General features: G+C 40.4%; 1 protein-coding gene across 1 annotated transcript in view; it reads left to right on the top strand.

The window, feature by feature from the left end:
* Positions 1-1,288: 1,288 nt before the first annotated feature.
* htra1b (HtrA serine peptidase 1b) overlaps positions 1,289-19,485 on the top strand; it is a 42,067-nt gene continuing 23,870 nt past the window's right edge. The window contains exons 1-4 of the mRNA XM_079659341.1: positions 1,289-3,894; positions 8,150-8,249; positions 10,125-10,239; positions 10,359-10,448. Coding sequence (XP_079515467.1) covers positions 3,435-3,894; positions 8,150-8,249; positions 10,125-10,239; positions 10,359-10,448 — 765 coding nt within the window. The 5' untranslated portion in view covers positions 1,289-3,434. The remainder of the gene's footprint in view (positions 3,895-8,149; positions 8,250-10,124; positions 10,240-10,358; positions 10,449-19,485) is intronic.

Below are 19,485 nucleotides of genomic sequence, written 5' to 3'. Positions count from 1 at the left end.
TAAATCTTGATGATTACAGCTTGCAGCTAATGAAAACCCCAAAATCATTATCTCAGAAACCGGAAGCACCACAGTTGTAGTTTTTCCGGTTTGCAAAGACATAGGGTCTTCAAAATATATGTATATCTAGTATAGACAAACTAGTAATTACACTGCATCAATATTATGTATATTAAGAAAAAGATGTTGGTTTATTTATGTTTGAGATATTTCTAGATATTCTAGAAATGGCGTTTTTCGGTTGGTTCTTTCTTTTTTGGTTACTGTGATCTTCTACAGTACATTGTTGGTTACTATGAATATCTAGTCCATTGTTGGTTACTGTGATTATCTACTGTACATTGTTGGTTACTGTGAATATCTGCAGTACATTGTTGGTTACTGTGATTATCTAAAGTACATTGTTGGTTACTGTGATCTTCTACAGTATTGTTGGTTACTGTGATCTTCTACAGTACATTGTTGGTTACTGTGATTTTATACAGTTGGGACATTACTACTGTTATTTCTACAGTAACTCCGGAGTTGCTGTAATTTTTGGTTGGAAACACGGTGTTATACTCTAAACTGGTATATAGTAATTTACTGTGCACAAACACTGTAAATAACCCCAAATTTATTTTTGGTTTCTGTCTCTACGCCGGGATCCTGTGTTGTGGCTGATCCTGTTGCTGTGGTCCTGAGTCCTGGATGCTGAGTCCTGGATCCTGTGTCCTGGATCCTGCATCCTGAGTCCTGCATCCTGAGTCCTGGATTTGAGTCGTCCTCGTGGATTCATCTTCTTATTATAGACACATGCATTTCCAAACATTTGGTCTACCTATGCTGTAACATTTATTATCTCTTCGATTTACACACGGCATCTATTGCACGTCTGTCCGTCCTGGGAGAGGAATCCCTCCTCTGTTGTTCTCCCTGAGGGTTCTCCCATGTTCCCCTTTCAACTGTGGTTTTTCTCTGGAAGTTTTTCCTTGTACGATGTGAGGGTCCAAGGACAGAGGGTGTCGTATTGTCATACTGTTATTCTGTACAAACTGTGAAGTCCACTGAGAAAAATGTAACATTTGTTATATTGGGCTATATAAATACAGATTGATTGATGAACTTATAGGAAAAAAACAAGCCTTTCAGGCACTGAAACCCAATTGAGGATACAAAAAACTTCTCCAAGAATTCAAAGATACTGGATGACCTCTTCATACTATAGACAACTAGCACTTTTTTTTAATGACCATTAGTAACTATTGTTTAATCTAAGAGAGATAAAATATTAAATACAATATCGTAACATTTACATGTTGCCACATTTAATCCTGATCCACTCAAACTCCCACTGGAACACACACCCTTCTGACTCTAGCCTGCTTTCCTTGGCTTCCTCCTGCAATAACTCTACAGTTGCTGGAGCTTTCTGACACAAACACCACAGGGGAAGCAGGGAGAGACAACTGTAAAGAGGATTGTTGGTTAATTATGTTAACATACTAACAAACAAGACGAGTAACAGAGGGATAGGTTAAGAAAAAAAAGCCTGTTGTGTTGCGGCTGTCAATCAATGCAAAAAGTATGGAAGACAAAAACGAGTTTACGAGAAAAATAAAAGCTTAGATGAGCATGAATGTTACTTAGAAAACACAGACCTTAGCCAAGGCCAATGTTGCATTCACTTGCTTCCCGAATGGTCCCATTTCTCGAGTGTGGAAGTCATTCTACTTTGGTGCAATAGTATGGTGGCCAACAGGTGCACAACGCCTCATAAACAAATATATATACACAAATGGGAAAAAACACATGCAAATGAAGAAACATCTTTATCAACTTGACAACACATTTAAAAAACATTCACCAACAAAACGAAACAAGTGCAACATTTATTATAAACGAAAATTGGCAAATACAAAACGTTGCAAAAAAAAAACGCTGCACAACAACGAACGGGGACGTTCACAACGAACGGGGACGTTATGCACACAGCTGGGGCCAGTGCGCTGGTTCACATTCGGGGATGATATACTACATTTACTTGTGCATGCTGCTCTTGCACTCTTTGCATATCATGTATATTGTTTTTGCTATGTTTGTAAAATGTAATTTTCTTAAATGTTTTATGTGAGGGACTGCGGATGGAAATGAGCTTAAAGCTAAATCTGGCACTGTTACGCTTGATACATTTTAATGTTTTAAGTGTTCATTACTGTGCATTGCCCCTGCCAAATAAACAATTAAATAAATAAAATAAATATCGTTGGCCAACCGTTAGTGGAAACTTACCTAAAATATTTTATTGGCTTATTTTAACAGTGATCGTATGATTCCTTCCGATATTATTGCAGATCTGCTGCAAGCTAGCTATCTCATGTCGCTAACTTAGCCATTTAAAGTATACTGACAAAACACTTAAAATCATCATCAAACAGATTAACTCTGCCAACAGTGACCATTAGAAAACTTTATAATCCTCTTATTTTATAGACCGTTGTGACGCGTTTGCACCTGTCGGCCACCGTACAATATCCTACTGACCAAACAAACAACATGCTGATGATTTACATATTCTTAAACCAATACCCCAAGAACAGCTCTCTGCTGTGAAGTGATTTTTGGTAGCAGACACAGTTTGGATTGCAGGTCAAATGAAGCCAACACAAGGCCAGAGAACGTAGCTAAAGAACAGACACAGTTACTCTTCAGGATTTTGGTTACTAAATTATTTCTTCTTCAAAGTCATACAAATGTGTCTTTCTGACGTAGAAATGTGCTGGAGCACCAGTCCAAGTGTGAAAAACAAGCTGAACGTTTCGATCACATTATCGAATTGTTTCTGTTTCTGGAAAAATCAATCCCTGAACCCCAGCACTCAGTGAATGGAAGTCAATGTGAATGTGCAGCAGTGCAGAGTATATGGTTACAGTTCGGCTGAAGGACAAAGACGGAGGACAGAGGAGGCAGGACATTGTGTAATGTTTTAGTTTGATAGAACAGATAGATAGAAAGTGGAAGAGCAGAAACAAATGTTCTAAGGAACGGACAACGAATAAAAACCTGAATCTGATGAAAAAAGAATCTGATATGTTTTAATTAAACTCTAAAGAGATAGCTGACTGACACGAGCAGTCTAACAAGAGGAAACACTACAGCTCTGTAAAAGTAAATCACATCTTTTTTCATGCGTTTTTGTGATAAAGCATTTACAGTTTGTCTGAGGAACCATCATAAATGTTATGTATTCTTTTTTGTAACTTGAGCTAATAAAAAATTATTCTCACTGGAAATAACGTCACACACGCCCACCAATCACCTCCTGTGTTTCTCCTGGAGCTTTCATAAACAGCACCGACACAAAAGTTTCACTCTGCATCAGTGCACCAACATTTCACCTTCATTCCAAGTCCAGTTACTTGTTTCTCAGTGAGTTTCTCCAGGACTGTCCCACCATGCGTCTCCAGTTCTTCCTCTGCGTAACAGCCCTGCTCGTCTGCCCGGGTCTCATCCTCGGGTCTCGGATAGCCAAACGCTTCGCCATCGGCTGCACGGAGAAATGTGACAAGTCGCAGTGTGCGCCAATCCTCGCGGACTGTTTGGCCGGAGATGTGCTGGACCGCTGCGACTGCTGCCCGGTGTGTGTGTCCGGAGAGGGCGAGCTGTGCGGCGGCGACGGAGACCAGGAGTGCGCCGAGGGGATGGAGTGTGTGGTGACCGAAGGCGTGGAGGTGTCCGCCACCGTCAGGCGCAGGGGCAAGCCCGGGGTGTGCATGTGCACCGTGTCCGATCCGGTGTGCGGCAGTGACGGCGTCTCGTACAGGAACATCTGCGAGCTGAAGCGCGTCAGCAACCGGGCCATGAAGCTGCAGCAGCCGCCGGTCATCTTCATCCAGAGAGGAACCTGCGGGAAAGGTGTGTGTGTGTGTGTGTGTGTGTGTGTGTGTGTGTGTGTGTGTGTGTGTGTGTGTGTGTGTGTGTGCGAGTGCGAGTGCGAGTGTGAGTGTGCGAGTGTGCTTTGAAATTGAACTTGATGACTTCAGTAGCAGACTCCACTTCATCTTTTAGTCAGTGTTCTCATATACCTAAACTCTTTATAGATTTTTGGACAAATGAAGGCAATAAACTATGAATCTGTTTTGTGATTTGTTACCATGATAAGATATGGAAATGGTAGCAAGTCAAGATTTACGTTTTGGCAATGACAATCCTTAGTCTCATGCACCTCCAATGCAGCATAAATATAGAAAAGACAATAAAAACAGTGCAAGAGAATGTTTCAAGTCACCAATGGGAAGGTAAATGCAGAGATAAGTAAACTAAATACATGTAAAATAGATCAAGATGAGTGAAATTAAATTCTGTACAGTAGATTAACAGCGTTTTTTAAAACCAACGAGAAGTAAATAAGTTTGCTTGAGCTACTGTGACTTTGCATTTTAGTATTCTATGACACGATTGTGGCCAGTGTTAAGTTACAATGTCGTATTATTTAACACTGCTTCCCATCTAAAACCTCTGTGACCTCTCTGACCTCTGTGTTCTGCAGTCCACATGTGTGTCATGACAGCAGGATGTGCACTTTTTACATAGAATGGGCTACAGCGGATGGTTTGAATCTGACACACAGCTTTAGCACATTTCTTTGCAACTTTTCTACATTTGAAAAGTTCCATCTGTTCTTTAATTCATCTCCTTCCTCCCATTCTTTGAGTCACTTTTTATTTCTGTCTCATCTCTTCGAACACCTCTCCCTCCACTTTCTCTACTCCCGTTCCCTCCTCTCTTCTTTCCTAATATTCTCTCCTCCCACTTCTGATCGGTTTAACCAGGAGGGAAGGACTTCTCTTAGGATTTGAACTTTTTGAGCTGAGGACGGAAGTCTGGATCTGGAGGGATCAATTTTGTATTTGTTCTTGAATTGTTTCTGCTTCCTGTACAGACTTGCACACTCTTTGTTAGATTGACAGGCTTGGATACAGCATCAACAAAACACGGTTGCCTGGTGACTCAACTCTTTCAGAAACTAGAGGAATTTGTTTCCGGCCGGTCAAGCCTGATATTTCATGTTTTAGGGCTGCATTCTGGAGCCATTTCTTTTCATTAAAACTAAAAACTGTTTGGCCATGTAGAACTAGGAAAACAGTTTTATCAAACTACAAATCAAATATAAGTTCCATCGCTGCCCATCATCCTACAAAGTAAACTATCTGTTTTTAGATTTTAGAATGGCAGATGCAAACATTGATGCAAAAATACTGAATAAATAATCAGCTCATTCATTTTTTGTAAGAAGAATTCATACTATCTTTCTGTGTTTACAAATTGCTTGATGATGAGACAGTATGGCACTACATTTACCTGCTTCTGCTTTACTCTCTGACTCAGTGTAGAGTTGATCTTGACCTCAGTAAATGTTCCGCTGGCACTGTGTTTGAGGATTAAGTATTTCTCCATTCGTTTGATTGGCTCCATTCAGTTCTCTTCTTTTTCCTACACATTACATGACTCTGCACTATTATGCTAATTTGTTGGTTTATAATTGTATTTTGTGCCTCTGTGACATGTTTCCATGCTCTAATGTTCAAAAAGCTCTTTATTGTTCTCATACTGCCTGTGCTGCAGCACCTCTTTTTACCCTCTGTCTGAAACCAGAGCCCAGTCTGCTCTGATTGGTTAGCTGGCTGGCTCTGTTGTGATTTGTCAACTGCTTAGAGTTGTCCCGCCCCTTAGCCTCACAAACTAACAAAGACAGACAGAAAAACCAGAACTTAAATACACACAAGACCAATCAAAGAAACAAGAGACATGTGAGGAGGGAGGAGAAAACACAGGGGCACAAGGTGAACACAATCGGGTAATCAGACAGGAGGGAACACAGACAGAAAGCAACAGGCAAGACAGGGGGGGAACACTTTTCAAAATAAAACAGGAAACCAAAGACAGAAAAAGACAAGACAAAACAAAACACAGACAGATCGTGACAGATATGAAAGGTATTTGGGTGTAGCTGCATAAGAGGCACGAACAGTACACTGAAAAACTGAACCGTTTACTTAAATTCAATGTCTTGTATGTATATTATATCAACAAATTAGGTTAGTTGAAAGCAATAATATTAAGTTGAACCTATTACTTAAACTGAATATTATTGCTTTCAACTAACCTAATACAGTTATGAGAGATCTGTTGACATAATACTCTAAATTAGAGTCAACGTTTGAGTTTTTACAGTGTAAGTTACTGATGGAAGAGGAATCAATTACTAACTTTACCTGTTAACCTAGACACAATGGGACCAGTTGCAGGACTCATGACATAACATTGAAATGCTTGTATAGGACTTAGTGTTGAGCAATGGGACAATACACATCATTATTGTCAGTTATTCTTAATGAAAATGCTTCAAATTATAGCCTTTCTGCGATAACATTCTTGTATTGATAATCATATTTACAGAACCACTGTTGTATCATTCATGTTTGTCAATACAGTTATAGACAGATAGATTGATACGTAGATAGATAGATAGATAGATATAGATAGATAGATAGATAGACAGACAACATGCACACAGAAGTGGGAGAAGTACACAGATCTTGTACTTGAGTAAAAGTAGAAGTACCAGAGTGTAGGAATATTCTGATACAAGTAAAAGTCCTGCATTCAAAATGTTACTCAAGTAAAAGTCCAAAAGTATTAGCATCAGAATATACCTAAAGTACCAAAAGTAAAAGTAGTCATTCTGCAGATTGGTCCATTTCAGAATAATCTATGATATGTTTTATAATGATTGATCATGAAAGTGTTCTCAAAGCTGGTAAAGGTGCAGCTAGTTTGAATGACTTTGTATACTGCAGGGTAGCTTGTGGATTTACTCCAAGTGGAACTAAAGTCTGATTCAACACTTGATTATATTTCACATCATTCATCCAGATCTGTAAAGTATAAAGGTATCTAATAAATGTAGTGGAGTAAAAGTACATGATTTACCATTGTTGATGTGCTTTTATTTGCTGTAGTTAGTTAAGTGGCATCGTTTTTTCCTAATTGCTTACGATTGGTCCGAGTTTTCATTGTAAACACTTATTGAATTTGTGTAATAGTGTCTTAAAATCTGGTACCATGTGTTGCTTTAGCAAACAAACAGTATAAAGTCTCCTGAATTGTCCCAGCAGGTCTTTTCGATGAACAGTAGAATGACAAAGGAAAGACATTGCTGGAGTGAATTGGGGTTATTTTAGGGGACACATTGACTGTTAGGGTTTTCTCAGTAAACATCCTTACAGTACACCACCCGGACCCCTCTTGCTATCTCTCTGTTTCTGGTATCTGTTGCGGCTCTGAGTCACTTCCTTTGTTTTATAAGTATCAGTGGGCGCAGCAGACAGGCTGCAGCTGCTCTCAGGCCTGTAGTTCAAACACTGAGCTTCACATCTGGAGGTGGTTTCTCACCAAGCTGCACCAAAAACTTCAGATTAAACTAAGGAGTCTCATAGACACCAATGAATAACGTTTAGCACAACATTTAAAAAGAGATGTTTTATCTAGATTGGCAACAGAATTTGACGCTTACTGTGCAGCCTCTGAACATTATAAATGTAACCATGTGCTGATGAAGTGGAGAGCCAGGAATGGGAATGCTTTATGTGTGTGTCACGCCCTGGCTCAAGTGCAGACAAAACAAGGAGACCACACATGATTATTTTCCAATTCCAAAAGAAACAGTTAATCAGTAATGTGTGTAGTGTGTGGGTGTGTGAAGACGAATCGGTATATCAAGCAAAAACAAACAAACCGAGATCCAGTATTGTATGTGATAAAGGTTATTTACTGTGCTGGAAGAGAACTCTCTGCTCCATAGCTTCCCTTGGATAACTGGATAATTTTATATTCAATTGAATATTCCATTCCTTACACACTTAATTCATATATAATATCCTGCTTGATATTTAGTTTACTGTACATTTATATTTCAACATGTATATTTTCTACTTTTTTAATGCTATTTTATTTCTAGGTCTACATTTTGAATTGTTTATTTTTAGTCTTTTCATTCTCTAATGTACAATGCCTTGTCTTTTCATACTGTTGCAACGCAAAACTTTCCCAAATTGGGATCAATAAAGTACACCTATCTTATCTTATCTTATCTTTCCCTCCCCTACAGGTCAGCAGAATCCTGACAGTCTTCGTTTCAAGTATAACTTCATCGCTGACGTGGTGGAGAAGATCGCCCCCGCTGTCGTTCACATTGAACTGTACCGCAAGTAAGAAAAACGACCTGACCCAACTTCCTGACAATCCTAACATTAACCTCCTTTTCTACTGTTAAGGGTTCAAATAGAGCGAAAGACTCAAATTAAATAAGTGGCCAATGATATAGTCTTTATTATTGTGTTACCTGCATCTAACATTACCTGGTGGTCAAATATTGCCATTAATACAAATTATGGTCTGCTGGCATTTCACATTCTTTTTGACTTTAGTGATTTATTCCCGTTTCTTCTTGCCACCATGAGGTTACTACTATTATCATTTTTACGTTGGGACAGCAGTTTTAAATACAAAATCAGTTATAAGAACTTTTTAGGAGAGGCACAGTGTGCACACATTACATTGCATTTAGCTGACACTTTTATCCAAAGCGACTTACAGTAAGTGCATTCGACCAAGAAGATACAAACTTGAAGAAAGGTTTCATAGAGCCAAAACATTTCAAGTGCTACTCAACTGGCTTTTGATAAGCCAGTCCTTTATTAGTATATAAGTGCTTTGTTAGCAGTTCTTTGTTAGTAATTCTATCGCTCGAAGTGGAGTCGAAAGAGATGAGTTTTCAGTCTGCGCCGGAAGATGTCTAAGCTTTCTGCTGTCCTGATTTCAATGGGGAGCTCATTCCACCATTTTGGAGCCAGGATAGCAAACCCACGTGTTTTTGCTGATGGGAAGTTGGGTCCCCCTCGCAGTGCGGGTGCAGCGAGCTGTTTGGCTGATGCAGAGCGGAGTGCACGTGCTGGGGTGTACGGTTTAACCATGTCCTGGATGTAGGAAGGGCCAGATCCATTCGCAGCTTGGTACGCAAGTACCAGTGTCTTGAAGTGGATTCTAGCAGTTACCGGAAGCCAGTGAAGGGAGCGGAGGAGCGGCGTGGTGTGGGAAAACTTTGGAAGGTTGAAGACCAGACGAGCCGCTGCATTCTGGATGAGCTGCAGAGGTCGGATGGCACATGCAGGTAGACCAGCCAGAAGGGAGTTGCAGTAGTCTAGGCGTGAGATGACGAGAGCCTGGACCAAAACCTGCGCTGTTTTCTGGGTCAGCTGGGGACGTATCCTCCTGATGTTGGAAAGAGTGTATCTGCAGCAGCGGGTTGTAGCAGCGATGTTTGCAGTGAAGGATAGATTGTTATCTAGGGTCACACCCAGATTCCTTGCAGTCTGAGTCGGGGAGACAACTCAACACATGAAGGAACTGATACAGTTGAACATGTCAAAATATGTAAATGGCAATGTTGGGAAGTAGAATATCAATCAATGATGTTTGCTTGAAATGACAACATTACAGTGTCATGTACATGTATCTGGGCGTGACAGTGACATACAGCTCTGTAAAAAATGAAGAAAGCAGTCAATATTTTTCTCAAATCTCAATCTCTACATGTATGGCAGCCATTTCATTCCAGTGTCCGAGAAATGTTGTTAGTAGTTTATAAAAATTTTCAAAACATTTCATTTTACTCAAATAAATCTCTGTAAATAGTAAAACCAGAGAGACTGATAATGCTGCAGTCTCTTCATTTTTTCCCAGGGCTTTATTTGACAAATAGTGAAATATTGGATGTCTTGTCATCAGATTTTTACAGATTCATGTCCTCCTCCTTTATTGTAATAACTTTGTGGAGGACTTTCCATCCTGTTTTAACATTTGAACATGATTAACACTTCGGTTTATGACCAAAGTCTTGCAAAACTACAATTTTCATCCATTAAATGTGTCATCCCTGGGTTCCTCTGAACACACCTGCAGTTTACTGAAGCAAGTGTAGAAGTTTAGTTCACATTTATTTATGTTATTGAGTTGGATTGATGACCTCACGTTGTTGTTCGTGCCTATAAGTCAGGAGAGTGACCATACCTCTTTCTACTCAGGATGATGTTCTCTAAGCGGGAGGTGGCGGTCGCCAGCGGCTCCGGGTTTATAGTATCAGAAGACGGACTGATCGTCACCAACGCCCACGTGGTGGCCAACAAGCACCGAATCAAGGTATTTTTAGCAGCCGTACTGGACTTAAGACATTGCAAAATAATCATACTCGTAGTGTTTTTGTGATGAACAGTGTTTTTATGTTTATTCATGTATTTTATGTTTTTTTTTTCCTCCAGGTGGAGTTGAAGAGCGGAGCCAAGTACGACGCTAAGATCAAAGATGTGGACGAGAAGGCTGACATCGCTCTGATCCAGATTGATGTACCGGTGAGCAAAGAGAGATAGAGATAGATGGATGGAGAGACGACTGGGTGGTTTTTATCCTTGTTTTCCTTTTTTCCGGCCTTCGGTTTGACCTCCAAATTGCATTATTGCGAAATGTTGAAATCTGCATTGCGTTTCTCTTGTGTCTTCAAAGTTTGCACAAGTGTTTGAATTTGTTAAGTGGAGCATGTTCAGAGGAAGAATCGTGTGTTGTAAGACTTCTGGGAGTGATTACCATCGACCCAGAGCTGGTAGAATGCTCATTTACTGTATGTGTGGGATTATGTTCTTTTTGTACATTTGGGGCAATGAATATGCTTTTTCATGTGCAGTCCAAAAATCAAAACACAAAATCAAACTTGAGGAAGTGATTCATCTTAAATGGATAGCTAGGGTTGAAGTTAGTTGTATAAGGTACCTATCCATACAAATGAACAGCTTGGATGCCCCCAGTTTGGGGGAACAGCAGCACAGAAGTATACTACGTGAAAGAGGACGAAAAATAACCACCAACATACCCCGTCAACAGCTATGGTGAGAAATGTTTGTTGGAACATTTTTATTAAATAAGATAAGATAAGACTTTATTTATCCTGAAGGAAATTGCTGTGCCAGGGTTACAAAGATACAATAAACACAGCAGAATAATAATAAAACTGTATACTAACAGTGCAGTAAAAAGAGTAAATTAAACCACTACAAGAAACATAGATGGTCAAATAATTAATGTAAACAACTGTACAGTGATGAGCAGTATTGTAATAGTGCAAAAAAGCGTAGTGGCTGATAGATGATAGATACAGTGGGGCAAAAAAGTATTTAGTCAGCCACCAATTGTGCAAGTTCTCCCACTTAAAAAGATGAGAGAGGCCTGTAATTTCCCTCTAGGTACACTTCAACTATGAGAGACAGAATGGGGGGAAATAATCCAGGAAATCACATTGTAGGATTTTTAATGAATGAATTGGTAAATTCCTCTGTAAAATAAGTATTTGGTCACCTACTAACAAACAAAGTTTCTGGCTCTCACAGACCTGTAACTTCTTCTTTAAGAGCCTCCTCTGTCCTCCATTTGTTAACTGTATTAATGGCACCTGTTTGAACTCGTTATCAGTATAAAAGACACCTGTCCACAACCTCAAACCGCCACACTCCAAACTCCACTATGGCCAAGACCAAAGAGCTGTCAAAGGACACCAGAAACAAAATTGTAGACCTGCACCAGGCTGGGAAGACTGAATCTGCAATAGGTAAGCAGCTTGGTGTGAAGAAATCAACTGTGGGAGCAATTATTAGAAAATGGAAGACATACAAGACCACTGATAATCTCCCTCGATCTGGGGCTCCACGCAAGATCTCACCCTGTGGGGTCAAAAGGATCACAAGAACGGTGAGCAAAAATCCCAGAACCACACAGGGGGACCTAGTCAATGACCTGCAGAGAGCTGGGACCAAAGTAACAAAGGCTACCATCAGTAACACACTACGCCGCCAGGGACTCAAATCCTGCAGTGCCAGACGTGTCCCCCTGCTTAAGCCAGTACATGTCCAGGCCCATCTGAAGTTTGCTAGAGAGCATTTAGATGATCCAGAAGAGGATTGGGAGAATGTCATATGGTCAGATGAAACCAAAATATAACTTTTTGGTAAAAACTCAACTAGACGTGTTTGGAGGAGAAAGAATGCTGAGTTGCATCCAAAGAACACCATACCTACTGTGAAACATGGTGGTGGAAACATCCTGCTTTGGGGCTGTTTTTCTGCAAAGGGACCAGGACGACTGATCCGTGTAAAGGAAAGAATGAATGGGGCCATGTATCGTGAGATTTTGAGTGATAACCTCCTTCCATCAGCAAAGGCATTGAAGAAGAAACGTGGCTGGGTTTTTCAGCATGACAATGATCCCAAACACACCGCCCGAGCAACGGAGGAGTGGCTTCGTAAGAAGCATTTCAAGGTCCTGGACTGGCCTAGCCAGTCTCCAGATCTCAACCCCATAGAAAATCTTTGGAGGGAGTTGAAAGTCCGTGTTGCCCAGCGACTGCCCCAAAACATCACTGCTCTAGAGGAGATCTGCATGGAGGAATGGGCCAAAATACCAGCAACAGGGTGTGAAAACCTTGTGAAGACTTACAGAAAACGTTTGACCTCTTTCATTGCCAACAAAGGGTATATAACAAAGTATTGAGATTAACTTTTGTTATTGACCAAATACTTATTTTCCACCATAATTTGCAAATAAAGTCTTTAAAAATCAGACAATGTGATTTTCTGGATTTTTTTTCTCATTTTGTCTCTCATAGTTGAGGTATACCTAGGATGAAAATTACAGGCCTCTCTCATCTTTTTAAGTGGGAGAACTTGAACAATTGGTGGCTGACTAAATACTTTTTTGCCCCACTAGGTACTTTATTGATCCCAATTTGGGACATTTTTGTACGGTACAATACGGTATTGCAAGTTAATAGTGCACATGATATAAGTAGAAAGTGTTTGTAATGATGACAATGCTATATTTACATTGGTTAAAAATAAGAAGAAAGACATTATGTGGCAGGACTGTAATGCTGAGTCTTCTACAAACGGCTGAGTACTAACAATGTTATTTTCTTACGTTCATTATGATATGTTAAAGTTCATAGTGATGTAGGAGTTATGCCTAAAGGGAGAGGCTGTTGTTGTTGTAATTCTTTCAGTGTTGGGAAAGATTTAGCAACATTGCGCTCTGTGTTTCTGGTTGGACTATTTAAAAAAAATCCACATTACTCGCGCTTGCTTCTCCAATGTACCCCTTATTTAAGTATATGCTATATTCTTTAAGTATACGCTATATTTAAATATTCACTCTGCTTTAAATTGCCATCAAAAAGCCATATAATTTATCCCTACATGTACTCAACTGTACTTTGGGTATGGAGGAGCTGTTTTAAGATCAGGCTGGAATCCAATAGATTATAAATATACCGTACACTACAGATGGTATACATTTTATTTAGGTGGGTCTATGTTTATGTTTTGCTGCTTCCAATGAACGCAGCAGTTCTTTACTTAGCTACTGTACTTCTGACTTCGCTGAATTTGTATAAGTACCTCATACGAGACACTACCAGAACAATCCCTTTTAATCAAAAGGAGTTATCAAGAAACTGCCTCAATTTCCTATTATATTTGATCTTTTTCTCTGTCTGGTTCTGTTTGATGATACATTCCTCTGGATCGTTTCTTGCTGTCTGTCCTCTAGTGACCGCCTCTTCTTTTATAACCTCCTCTCCGACAGAATATTGCTTTGTTATCCAAATAAAATTCCGGTCCTTTTTGGAAAATGTGCTATCCGTGAGCATTCCCTAATTAGAAAGCCTGTTTTTTATTTTAGCTCAGTGTGCTATGGGCGCCTCAGGAAATAGATACCATGACTCATGTAAATGGATATCTGTGGATTGGGTTAAGAAGCGTTTCATGTGGGCTCATTTGTGTTTTCAGTTATCTCAGCACTTGTTTTGGTTCAAGGATGACAGGACAGTTAGGAAGGGAGGTTTTGGACATTATTTATGCAATGGAAAAATCTTTGTTTTTTCCAGACATTTGGTTGTCAGAACTGCCAAATCATGCACAAGTTCAGACATTTTCGGGGAAAGTTGGTCCAGATCCTGGGTAAAAGTCCAATTGTGGTGCGAAAATAGGTTTTTTATTTATTATATAAATTATAAATTATAGATTTTTTATTTTATTATATTAGCACTTTGTCTTGTTCCAGGGATGACTGGACGTTTTATTTCCACTAAATATATGCAATGGAAAAATAAGAAATGTCTCACTTATAACGAGATCAGACACTTTCAGGGGAATGTGGTCCAGTTCCAGGGTAAAAATAGAAAGTGTGATGTGAGATTCAAGCATTAGAATAAAGGACTCGATAAATCCTCCCTCCATGTTGTATTTAAAGCTTCCCTTGTGTTAAGCTAGATAATTGAAGTTTTGGATCCTTATAAGAGAAAACAGGCAATGGTATTAAGGGAATGAGAGAAATGAAGTCCAGCTGTTCTTACGAAGGCAAACAGGATGCATTACGCAACCCTGACCTGGATTCAGATCCACAACATATACAAATATTTGAGAACACTTAGTGTCTTTCAAAGTCATATAATGTAGCTATTAAATGGCTGTATTTGAAGATCCACAAATACCCTGCACAGGTTATTCAAAGTTATACTGTAATTGGATTGGACCAAGTTAAAGCTAATACAGATTCCACCCTCATCAATCACTAAAATGTAGAGTCAATTTAAAATAAGACTGACCCAGGTAGGTCTGCTTTAAGAAACATTGAACTGTCTTTATACCTCCTCCTGTTTCTGGGGGGCTGGTTCAGACCTGCTAATGCAATCTATACTCACATTCTTCCTGTCATCTTGAAATGCCATCAGCAGGTCTGCTTCGACAGGGTAAAAGACACAGAATAGAAACATCACCATATACATGATAGCCAGACACTCTGAACGTCACATTTGCACATCAAATATTCCTCGGGGATGTCTTACTGTCAGGTAGAAAAGGTATTTGAATCTCTTCACAGTTTGACACTGAAAATCCTTACAAATGATTTGACAGAAGCTTTAACAACCACAAAAACAAAACTGTTATTGAGGATTCATGTTAAAGCCTCTACAAACCGAGCCGATTATCGGCGTAGATAGATGTCGATAGATGTCGGGCCGCCGATGAGCGTCGTGTCGCCCTACTCAGATTGGTGTGTATTGCACCGTCGGGCACCGTAGTGTCTTTTCGGCCGTGCCGACACCTTCCGCCGCCGATTCGACTTGTTGAATCGGTAGGCTGTCGGCCAAAGAAATCACTCTGATTGGCTGTTCAGCTTAGCGAATCAGTGCATGAGAAGCGAAACAGAAGTGAGGGACCCAAACAAACTATTAAGAAGGCAAATCTGAGATTTCATTTAACTCCAGCTCTCGACACAGGTTCGAGAAAGTCCCATGAGCTTCTCGCTGTAGAGTGAAAATGGAACGCACACGCTATTTGTTGTTGGTTTATATCACGCAGTCTGTTCTTCCTCTCTCGGTTATCACGCAGTCTGTTCTTCTTCTCTCGGTTATCACGCAGTCTGTCTTCCGGTTGTTGCCTCTTTTGAATGACGAATACACACTACCGCCGCCTGCTGGTAAGGAGAGTTATTGCCACTCAGGCATGCGCAGTTCGTACGTGCTTCTTGGCCGTCGGCTGAAGTCTTTGCGGTGTGTTCCAGTGCGAAACATGGCCAAGACCAGAGATGGGGTCGTTACTAAAAAAAAGTAATATATTACATATTCCTTTAAAAAAAAGTAATATATTACACTACTTCGTTACCCTCTACATAAAGTAACTCGTTACTTTACTCGTTACTTTACTCTTTACTTTAGTCGCAGGGCCGGCCCGCCCCTCCCTGCTTGCAGATCACGCTGACTGCTAAATTTTCAAATGTTCTCTTTGGTTCAGTTTCCATTCCATAAGACTGATCCAGATTGCTCCCGAATGTTTTCCTATCTGACCATGGCTGCCCTCTGTCTCCTGCTATCCGTATTTTGCGCAGTATATCTCTGAACGATGGTGATTCCACTGTGCAAATGGGCAACATTTCCTCTACTATGAAGGATGCTACAAGCCTGTCCATCTCTGCTTTGGTTACCGGTCCTCCAAATTCTAATTTGTGTTGCTTCGGGGTCAGCGGCGGCGCACTCACAACATCCTCACTCTGGGTTCGGGGGTCCTTAGCTATTAGCTTCACCTTAGCATGTGTTTGTTGAGGTTTGACGTGGTGTTTACAGCAGAGGATAACAGCTTCTGGCCTGGACACAGTTTGTACCTCACCGTCACATTCCTATCTATTCTTCGGACAAACTCAAAAATAATGGGCATACCTCCACCCCTCGAAAGTTATCACTGACTCAGCCATGTTTATGCAGCTCTGCACGTAGAGATGTGGACGTGCAAGTCGCGCAGATTACCTACATATAAACCTGCGGCGGAAACCCCTCTTGTCTGTCAGTGTGATTATGACTGATTTTAGTGAGTAACGAAGTAACGCGTGACGGGGCAATGTTAGTAACTGTAGTGTGATTACTGAAATATAAAAGTAGCGCGTTACACTACTCCGTTACCGAGAAAAGTAATATTATTACAGTAACGCGTTACACCCAACTCTGGAAGGGTTGGACAGTTATTGCCACTCGTCGACTGAAGTCTTTGCGGTGTGTTCGTAGGCAGGCGGCGTAGGTGGGCGGCGTAGCCGACATGTTTCTTAATGCTTTTGTCAAGTTGGTGAAGATGTTTCTTCCTTTGCATGCGTTCTGGCTAGGGCTGTCAGTCGATTAAAATATTTAATCGCGATTAATCGCATGATTGTCCATAGTTAATCGCGATTAATCGCATGATTGTCCATGGTAGTTAATCGCGATTAATCGCAAATTAATCGCACATTTTTTATCTGTTCTAAATGTGCCTTAGAGGAATATTTTTCAAGTTTTTAATACTCTTATCAACATATGAGTGGACAAATATGCTTTATGCTAATGTTTATTATCATTTGAACAATGACAAATATTCTCATTATTAAACACAACAACCTCTGAACATTACAAATATTCGCCTCAATTCAACCTGGAACCTCTATCATACAATAATACAATACAAATGGTGTGTGTGTGTGTGTGTGTGTGTGTGTGTGTGTGTGTGTGTGTGTGTGTGTGTGTGTGTGTGTGTGTGTGTGTGTGTGTGTGTGTGTGTGTGTGTGTGGGTGTGTGGGTGTGTGGGTGTGTGTGTGTGTGTGTGTGTGTGTGTGTGTGTGTGTGTGTGAGTGAGTGAGTGAGTGAGTGAGTGAGTGAGTGAGTGAGTGAGTGAGTGAGTGAGTGAGTGAGTGAGTGAGTGAGTCTGTGTGTGTGTGTGTGATGGATCGTTGGAGCTATGTGCAACTCAAGGCATATGCTGGAACGGGAGCTGCCTGGACGCTGCAATCATGTTGCACTATCCGTGCTGAGTGTGCTGACTTTTCGTACAATGTCCCACTGTCTGGCTACCTGCATAAAGTCAAGTGCTCGGCGCAGTTGTGGCGAAATGTCGATCCTCTGTTTTCATTTAAACAGCTCCTTATATCCGTTAGCGCAACTAGCTAGCACCAGATGCTAACAACAACAACAATACACGTAAGGTCTCTCTCTCGCGCCACACATACACACACCCTCCCGGTCCTCCCGATGGCCAGTCGGTGCCTGCCGGTGAGCGTGGAAGTGTGGTCTGCCCATAGAGGGTCTGCCACAAGCGGGCGGCAGGAGCGGGGCTGTCATCATCAGCTTGTAGATGGTATTTTAAACTCGATGCGCTCTGAAACTACGTGGCGGCTGAGGAAAAACAATATGCGTTAATCGCGTTAAAATAATTAGTGCCGTTAATTTTTTTTTACGTTAATGCGTTAACTTGACAGCCCTAGTTCTGGCACATTTGTGTTTCTTTAATATTTGCATTGTTCTTGATATTGCAGCACGTGTCTTCTAATATAAATGTTTTGCGCCATTGTACGCGTTTGCACCTTTCGGCCACCGTATCATTTCCTTCACTTTAATCAAAATCTTCTGGTTGTTTCTTTATAATTCTCAGTTCTTCTCCTTTTCCTGTATGGCATGAAAAATTATTGAGAAATTGAGTTCCCCATTAACTAATACAGTCTCCAATATTTTGACGGATTGTATTTATTTTGTCTTAAAAATGTCTGCTGTTGTTATTAGCAATGTAAAACATGCTGAAAAGTTGAATTGAACTCAGATAGGTGTGTCTTGGTTTTAACTTTAGATTTGATGTCTAATGGGTAGAATGAGCTTACACACACACAGGACCTGACGATGCAGGATGTGAGTTCATGTTTGCCTGTCAGACGGAGACATCATGGTTTTCCTCGGCGTGTTTTGGCGGAGCAGCGGGGTGTAACTGGAGCTTCAGGGGCGGAGATTCTGTAGAAAACCTCAAACTGCTCAGCATTTGTGGTTGTGGTTTACATGCATACTACAACCATGAGAAAACTGTACTACAGAAATGACTTACAGCCCTCCACCCATATATTCATCTCAATACACACACTTTCAGCTGCTAATCCCTAACATGAACGTTTTTCTTAACTGTCTCAAGTTTAGGTTCTATCTCTTCTATTTTAAGTTTCCTATCTGAAGTCTTGAAGCGACCAAACAAGAAAACGGGAAACTGCAGATTAAAGGAACATATTGTTTTTTTACAATAGGTCCCTTTTCCTATTGATGGGGATTATCATCATATAATATGTTTAGCAGCAACAGATTTTCACAATCACATACAAAATCTAAACCACTAATTAAAAGAATATATAAAAAAATATTCAAAAATGAAAACATTTGCTTATGCAAAAAGTATGGTAAGGGTGAAAGGGCCGAATTAAACCAGGAAGCATGTTTGAAAAATGTAATAATTATTTATTTATAGGTGTATCTTTTAAGTTTTTCTTTGCTTCATATTCCAAATGATGTCGTTGAAATGTGAAAAATATGATTCTGTGTGATAGTAATTTAAATCACGATAGAAAAAGAAAGTTTATGTCACGATTCTTATGTCATGTCACGGTTTTTAGTTTAGTCTGGTAATGGGTTTTTGCTGTTCTGTTCTCCCTGTCATGTTTTCCTCCTTGTATATTGTCTGGTCATTCTCCCTGTGTTTTCCTCCCTGTTGTTAGTTTCCCTGGTGTGTCTAATTGTGTTCACCTGTTTCCCTTGTGTGTCTCCTGTGATCATCAGTTCCAGCCCCGCCCCTGATTGTCCCCACCTGTGTCTTGTTATCCTGTGTTTAAATTCCCCTGTCTCCCAGTGTTCAGGGTCAGTTCGTCTTGTCTCTTGCCATAGTCAGGTCTATGCTGTCTTTGTGCTCTTGAAAAGTTTTGTTCCTCACTACGTGAGAGATTTCATTTTGTTCTCTTTTTTTGTCCTCTCAACCTGAGATTCGATAGTGACCATTTTTTGTTCATCTTGCTTTTTTG

The sequence above is a fragment of the Notothenia rossii genome (genome assembly GCF_949606895.1).
Source record: "Notothenia rossii genome assembly, chromosome: 11".
NCBI classification, from domain to species: Eukaryota; Metazoa; Chordata; class Actinopteri; order Perciformes; family Nototheniidae; genus Notothenia; species Notothenia rossii.
The sequence above is the reverse complement of the archived record's forward strand: the minus strand, read 5'-3'. Positions and strand labels throughout refer to the sequence as shown.